The following is an 8,376-nucleotide window of genomic DNA, read 5'->3' on the forward strand; positions in this document are numbered from 1 at the left end:
TCTCTTTGCGAAGCCTAGGACCTCTGAGATGTTTCGCCCCTTATATCCGTAACTTTCAAGTTAGAAGGGACGAACGATAATTCTCATAACCTTTTCTACTGTCAATCCTTCGAAAAATGGCATACATGATCTTTTACGAGCTCAATATGCATAGTTAGCCACACTCATCATTTAGCACAAACCTTTAGACATTTTTCCTTCTCTCCGCATATTTGGGCCGCATCTCAATGTGAGATTGCCTACGTATCCCAATCAGGGAATCAGGCCCTTTACGTGATTCCAAGTCACAACCTTTGGGGTTGGGGTTCCACTCATGGTTTTTCTCCTCACAGCTCTAAGTTTTGCCTAGGTTGCCCAATGGAGGCTGAGATCCTAGCGTGCTTTTGTTGCCTTAACTTTTTCCCAGGCTGCTTTTTCGCAATTTCTTGTCCTAGCAAGCTTTGTTATTTGGGGGAGGAATCTAGCGGCGATATTTTTCTGAATCTCCTTCGTGTTTGTACTCTCATAATGGGCAAGCTAACTCTAAGTTAAGGGTCATCATCAGGCCGACCCGGCCCGCCAAGTCATTGCCTAAGCCAGCCTACGGGCCAGGCAGACCGGGCTTTTTCTTTTTTTCGGGCCGGGCTACCTACCATAAATTGAAGCCCAAGCCCAGCCCATGGGCTACCCAATTGATGGGCCGATGGTCCAAAAGCCGGGCCGGCCAATGGGCGGGCTTAAATTTCCTTGGGCCGAAACTAAATTAAAGGAAAAAGGAAAGGATTTTGTGGGATTTTAGGCTAATGGGCGGGCCCATAGGCGGGTACCACGGGCAGGCTATCGGGCAGGCTCACGAGTCGGGCTGAGTAAAAATTCATAGGCCCAAGCCCGCCCATTACAAACTATGGGCCAGGCCAACCCGCCTGTTTTACGGGCTTGGGCCGGGCGGGCTTTGGGTGGGTCATGGGCTTCGGGCTTAATGATGATGCTTACTCTAAGTGTTCTTTCGAAGATAGTGCCTATTCTCTTTAGTTTTGACAAAAACTTAGTTTTTAAGTAACTAAAGCTCTTCCTTACTTTCCCTTCCATCAATGATACAAAGAACTTGATTCTTGATTTTCCCTTGGCAAAGAGACCATGGTGTAGAACAATTGCAATTTAGGAACCAAATTATTGATAAGCATAACTCTAAAGTTAAAAACAAGAATTCATTCAGCGAAAAGTAAAATGCCCAAACAGGGGCCCAAAACATGTCCTAGTTTGGTTTACAAAATAAAAGTAATGTTTTTTTTTTTTTTGCCATGCCATGACTTTGCAGGTACCGCGGCATCTCGGAGATTGCTTCTTTTTCCTCGTCTTTCAAAGTTTCATAATCTTCTTGACCCTCTTCCTTCCAAATGGAATCTTCAGATCAAACCCAGCTAACAACTCAATCAAGTCTTTGGAGGCAGGGGATAGGTTTGTTGGTCCTTTCTTCGTGTCACTGTTGGTCCATTCTTGATCGAAGAAGATTTGCATCCCAGGATGCTTTTGCTTGGTGGCTTCATTCTCCTATGTTTCTGCGAAACCACAAAATGGAAAGTCCTTGCCTTCTCTTACAAACTAGCCATTCAGCGTCTTTGGGACTATGAACTTCTTTTCCTTGACCATGCCTCTTCTTGCCCTAGCCTTTTCCATGCTCTCTTTCCTCTTCTTTTCCACTTCAGCCTCTGTCGGGATATAGCCAAGACCAAAGGCATATTGATTATGTGGTAAATCAATCATCTGTGGAATGCTTTGTGATCTTTTGCCGAAACCCAATCCAGGAAAGTAATTCTGCTTCTTCATCATCCGTATGGCAGGAGTACTTACATAGAAATCCCTTTCAGCCATCAATGCCTGCACAACGGTTGCTTCCTTAAGATTAAACCCGATAAAGAAGCTTTCTTCGGCTCCTACCTCTTGCAAAGGAGTATCGGAATGAGGTTGGATGGATGAATCCCCCAGAATGGTCACAATCCTTCTATCTGCTGCGAACTTGACTTTTTGGTGTAGAGTGGAGGGTACCACCCCAATATCATGCAGCCAAGGCCTTCCTAGCGAGAGGTTGAAGGTGACCGGTATGTCCATCACATGGAATTCCACATCCCTCTCGATCTTTTCCACTTCCAACGGTAGGATAACACACCCAACCACATTCCTTTTAGAATTATCGTACCCTCTTATCCCTTGGCTTGATGGGTGTATCTCAGCAGCCTTAACTCTCAACTTGTTGAGGGTTCTTCGAGGGCACACATTTAAAGCGGACCCGTTATCTATTAGTACCAGCGGGATCCACTTAGTGAGACGCTTCAGAGATATATATAGAGGTTTGTTGTGTGCAAGGCCTTCAGGAGGCAGATCTTTGTTAGTAAAAGCTATCATCGACTTTGGGGCCTTGGATGCCATTATAAGACCAACTAGATCCTCCAAAGTGATATCGATGGGGACTTTAACTTTCTCCAAAGTTTTGAAAAAGGAGTTACGATGCTCATAGGAAGACATGAGCAACCCCCAGATAGAGATATCAGCCAGGATTTTCTTTAATTGCGTCAACATCCTATCCTTCTCAGGTTCTTCCTCTCGATTTTCCTCTTCCCTTTTCATTATTTGGGTTGTGGTTGAACTTTCTCCGCTACGATTGGCAGGTTTGTACACTCTTCCACTTCGAGTAAGATGGCCTACCTCCTTCTCTTGAGCACCCCAAGGATCAGCAGGCTCAATTTCATTAGTCTCCCATTCATTTGGCAAGGCTTTGTACATTTCCAACCACCAATACCCATCATAGATTGCGCAGACATAAGGGCGGCTTTTTCTAATTGGTTAAATAGAGATGCTAAGGAGATCTCGTCGAGCGGATCGTCATATTCCCCTTCCATTTCATCAAAGTCGCTTTCTCCCGTTCTATACGGATCTGCACACAGGAAATCTATATCCTCTTCCTCCTCCACCCATTTGTTGCAGTCACATTCCTCATAGGGATTGACCCACGGTTGTATTTGGAATTCCTCCACTTCTTCTATGTTTCCCAAACAATGGGAGGTGTCGAAATTTTTGGGCGGTTGATTGGTACCACTGTTTGTGCAGGCTCTTAGCATACATGTGTGGGCACATGCCCCAAAAATTGATCCTGATAAGCGGGTGTGCCCTTTTTGAAAGCGCGGCAAAATACTCAATTCAGAGTCGCCACTTGGGTTTGAAGGTCCGCCACCCAAGGAACTGAATTTGAAACATTTGCCACATTATTTGATTTGAAAAAGGCTTATAGACTGGTCCATCGTCACCTTGATATCTGAGGTTCGAGAGCCAGGTTACTAGAGGGGAAGGGTTTTAAGGCACCCCTCTCGCCCAATCCGGAGATCGATCTCTACTCGGGCGTTTGTAATACATTTGCGATTCTTTCCCATTAATCCATTTTTAGCCAGTTAGGGCGGGGAACAGTTTAAAGGTATTAAAATCGTAACAAGTTTGCAAGATGTGATAGATGACATGCTCGCTTATTGAAACAGATAGAACAGGATGAAAACAAACTCCTGTGGGAGTTTAAACAAAGAGGAAAGCCACCGTTTTGGAGTGTCGTGCGCAGGAAGAAATCAGCATGCACTGATCAAGCCACTGCATGTTGATCTGACCTGCGTGCGCTACTCCATGACAAAGTGCGCGCCAATAGGCTTAAGACCATAGCTCTTGTTTTCAACTTTCTGGGCTCTGGAATGACCAGTGCCCACCCTGGCTTTCCCAAGGGCAGGACTGTCTACTGTCGTGTTTGGTCTTAATTCAAAGGAAGTAGCAAGAATAACCACTCTATCTGAGCTGCAAGACCCTCCAACCCCTGTCCCTCCAGATTTGCAAGGTTCCAGAGATAAGGAGAAGGCTGCAATGTTAGTTCCCAATGGAAGCATTGCTACTTATAAGTCTCTCCAAGTCTGCCAAAAAAAGATTAAGGAAGTTCACAAAGGAACAAGCAGCTTGTTCCCTTCATGGTGGAGGCAATTAACACTTCTGTATCCTTTTTTTTTGTCAAGGCAGTAAGCTAATACTTTCATTTTTTGCCATTTACAATCTAGTTCTGCTTGAAACTCTATTTTATGTCAATGCAATCTCTTAATATTGGTTTTTGGAACATTCGGGGACTTAATAACCCAATCAAACAAAAAAAAGGTTAAATGCTTTATGACTAATAACAAGCTCTCACTTGTGGGTTTGCTAGAACATAAAATTAAAGAAGTTGGGGCTTCTGGAATAATAAAATTTGTCTGTCTTCAATGGAATTTTGTGAACCACCCCCAAGCTTCTATAGGCTGAATTTTTGTGTGTTGGGATCCTAGTGCTATGCATGTTCAAGTGTTAGACCAATTTGACTAATATATCAATCGTGAGGTGCAGCCTAAGTGTGTGTGGGGGGGGGGGGGGGGGGTTGGGGATCCCTTTTTTACCACTTTTGTGTATGGGGATAACAACTATTTGAATAGACAAGCTCTATGGTCTAATCTACACCTTCTTAACACCTTTTCCCTTGGATTGTGCTTGGGGACTTCAATACCATTAGATTCTAGGTTCCCAAAAGAAAAGATTGGAGGCACTAATTGTTGCCCCCCCCCCCATATGGATAAGTTTAATCATTGCCTGTATAACTTAGAACTTGATGATCTTAGGTATACAGGTTATTTTCTCACGTGGGTTAATAAGCAAGACCCCGCCCATTTTGTAAGTACTAAATTGGATAGAGTCCCGGTTAATGAGCAGTGGATGAAAACTTTTACCTCTTCTTCTGCTCATTTCCCCACTCCTGGGGTATCTGATCACTCCCTTGCCATTGTAAACATCATTCCCCGTCGTAGGAAAGTTAATAAACCCTTTAAGTTCTTTAATTTCTTGGCTGATCATCCACAGTTCCTAACTGTGGTTCAAAATGTTTGGAGGGGAGTGATCATTGGAAACCCGATGTTTTGTCTGTGAGAAACTCAAATTGTTGCAACAAGAGCATAAGCAGATTAACAATAGAGACTTTAGCGATATCTCTCAGAGGGTTGTTGACACTAGGTATCTTCTTGAGTCTTTGCAGAAGGACTTAGGTAATCAACCTACCAATCTATCTATTATAAGCCAGGAAAGGGTAGTCCATAAGCAATTCCTCACATTGCTATGGGCTGAGGAAAGTTTGGCTAAGCAAAAGTCAAGAATTCAATGGTTGAAATTAGGTGATCAATGCACTTCTTGTTTCTTCAAAGCTATGACTAGTATCAGGAATAGAAGTAAGATTACCAGCCTTGTTCTGGATGATGGGTCTCTCATTCATAATATGGAGGATATTAAGTCCAGTTTTGTCACTTTTTACACCAATTTGCTAGGGACAGCTCATACAAATTCTTATCAAGGGCTCCCTAGAATCCAACAGTTATTAACTGGATGCCAAAAGATGACCATGATTTCTGAGGTTGCTGATCTTGAAATCAAGGACACTTTCTAGTCTCTTAACTCTAGCAAAGCCCTTGGTCCTGATGGGTATAATGATGGTTTCTTCAAGAAAGCTTGGCCTATCATTGGCCATGAAGTCACTGCAACTGTCAATGCTTTCTTTAGGTCTGTTCAGTTGCTTTGTAGGGAAAATTCTACTATTGTAGCCCTCATTCCTAAGGTCCCTAATCCATCTAAAGTTGGGGACGTTAGACCAATCTCCTGTTGCAACACTGTCTATAAGTGCATCTCTAGGATACTTGCAAGAAGATTGCAGGATGCCCTACCTACTCTGATTGATCCTGTACAATCAGGTTTTGTTAAATGGTGGAGAATTGTTGATAATATTTTTCTTACACTGGAACTCATGAGAGGATATCATAAATCATCATCCTCTCCCAGGTGTGCCATGAAAGTAGGCACCATGAAGGCATATGACAATGTTAGGTGGGATTTCCTCTGGGATGTCCTATCTTCCATGAATTTTCATCCTACAATGATCAAATGGCTTAAAGCTTGCGTGGCCACTGCTAATTACTTCTTTAGCATAAATGGTGAAGTTACTGGGTACATTTTAGGGCAAAAAGGGCTTAGGCAAGGTGATCCCTTGTCCTCATACCTATTTGTAGTTGTGATGGAGATCCTTACATGTCTACTTAGAGAGAAATCTCTTCTTCCTGATTTCCATTTTCACTGGAGATATGGAGGTGCTAAGCTTAACAACATCTGCTTTGCTGATGATCTTATGATCTTTTGCAGAGGGGATCTAACTTCAATTAAGCATATCCAGGATGCTCTCACTGAGTTCTAAGTCTTGTTAAGTCTATCTCCTAGTCCTGGGAAGAGTAGTATTTTCTTCTCCGGGGTCAACACAAGCTCTAGATTGGCCATTTTGGATGTCTTAAGGATTAAGGAGGAGGGCACACTACCGGTTAGATATCTTGGTGTGCCTCTTCTTTCCACCAAACTCAAACGTACTGACTTCCAACGCTTAGTTGATAGCATAATAGCATAATCTCAGACTTATGGTGCAGCAGTATATTATAAGTGTCATAGGTAATGGCCACTCCACGTTCTTGTGTTATGACAATTGGCATCCACTGGGCCCTTCGATGGCCAAATTTGGTCCTAGAATTGCTTATGACTCTGGTATCCCAAAAGAGCCTTCTATGGCTCACATGATTCATAACTCAAGTTGGGCGTTTCCAATTACCCAAATGTTGGAGCTTAATGAGATAAAAAGCTCTTTGCCTACCATTATTCCTTCTAGATTGAGGGGGTTTGATAATATTAGATGGTCACTCACACCTAATGGACAGTTCACCATTGCATCCCTTTGGGACAAATTGAGAAGTCCCTTTCCCAGAGTGTTGTGGAATAAATTGATATGGTTCTCAGGCCATATTCCAAAATGTAGCTTTATCACTTGGATTGCTATTCAGAATAGGTTATCCACTATAGATAGGTGTGTACTTTTTGGTCTTAATCATTCCCTTAAATGTAGTTTCTGCCGAGGGAGTGAAAGTCATGATCACCTCTTTTTTAACTGTCAATTCTCTAAGCAGGTGTAGGATGCTATGCTAACCAAACTCCATGTTACATGGCACCCTAGAGGGTGGGCTGATTGGGTCACTTTTCTATCTAATATAAGGGGCAAATCTCTTCAGAACATTATCACTGAACTGGTTTTTTCAGTTACTGTTTATCATGTGCAGATTGAAAGAAATGTGAGGAAATTTCCATGTCAATTATGCACTCCTATGCCGTACACCAGTCATGGCAGTATGAGCACTACTGGCGTGGGGATCATGGATCGTCATTTCTGTTACTTTATCTTTCTGTCGATCACCCTTAGCATGCTAAATAACCAGTTTACCGCTTTCTGTATGTTTAGAACTGTTTAGATGTGGTAGTTATTGCTTACTCTTTGTCTATTCAAAAGGCCTCTGGGATCCTTCTGGTCATGCTCCAGAGACCAGATGATGCAAAGCCAAGCACTGGATTAGGGTCCAACTGGCGCACGGTTGTCTACAACTGGCGTACGGCAGTTTGTCCCAAGATCCAGTGGCTGGCCCTTGCATCTTAGCTTAATCCTGGCCTCTTTTATGTCCCCACTCTGTTTAGGGGGTTTCCTGTCTATTTTTATGGCTTCAAGCCATTTCATCTGTTTGTAACTATGTATATTCTGCCCTATTAACTGTGTGGTTTGTCCTGGGTGTGCACTGGTCCCTCTCCAAAGCCCAGAGGATTGCAAACAACGACTGTGAAACCTAATGAGTGGAGTACGCCAGCCTAGTTGTGGCATGCGCAGGTCCTACCTGCGTGCACTGGTTGGATCAGTGCACGCTGATACGGAGCTTGTTCACGACCCGAGTGGGCAGCGTACCCCAAATTATTCAGGCTGCTCCCAGTGCTTGTTCTCGATCTATATTTATCATTGCAAGCAAAACCATCCATAAACATTTTGTCACATAAATTGCAACTTGTTACAGTTTTAACCCCCGTTAACTGTTCCCCCGCCCTAACTGGCTAAAAAATGATCAAATGAGAGAAATGTGCAAATGTTTTACAAAATGCCCGAGTAGAGACCGATCTCCGGATTGGGCGAGAGGGGTGCCATAAAACCCTTCCCCTCTCGTAACCTAGCTCCTGAACCTCAGATATCGAAGGTGACGACGGACCAGTCTACAAGCCTTTTTCAAAATCAAACAAACGTGGCAAACGTTTTCAAGTTCAGTTCCTTGGGTGTTTTCACCGCTAAAACCCGAGTGGCGACTCTGAATCGAGGCGTTTCGCCGCGCATTTCGAAGAGGGCCGCACCCCTTATTTTACAAAAATAGGAAAATTTCCGGGGGAGCATGCCCACAGTGGCGACTCTGCTGGGGACACATCGCGTTAATTGGCATTTGGCAATTAATACAC

At 43.5% G+C, this 8,376-nt stretch overlaps 1 protein-coding gene across 1 annotated transcript; it reads left to right on the forward strand.

Moving 5' to 3' along the window:
• The first annotated feature begins 6,479 nt into the window (after positions 1-6,479).
• LOC131332831 (uncharacterized) lies at positions 6,480-7,185 on the forward strand. Its single transcript, XM_058367133.1, has 2 exons — positions 6,480-6,919; positions 7,170-7,185. Exons 1-2 carry the CDS (start codon positions 6,480-6,482, stop codon positions 7,183-7,185), a joined length of 456 nt encoding a protein of 151 aa, XP_058223116.1.
• Positions 7,186-8,376: the final 1,191 nt, after the last annotated feature.

The sequence above is a fragment of the Rhododendron vialii genome, chromosome 7a (assembly GCF_030253575.1).
Source record: "Rhododendron vialii isolate Sample 1 chromosome 7a, ASM3025357v1".
Lineage (NCBI taxonomy): Eukaryota > Viridiplantae > Streptophyta > Magnoliopsida > Ericales > Ericaceae > Rhododendron > Rhododendron vialii.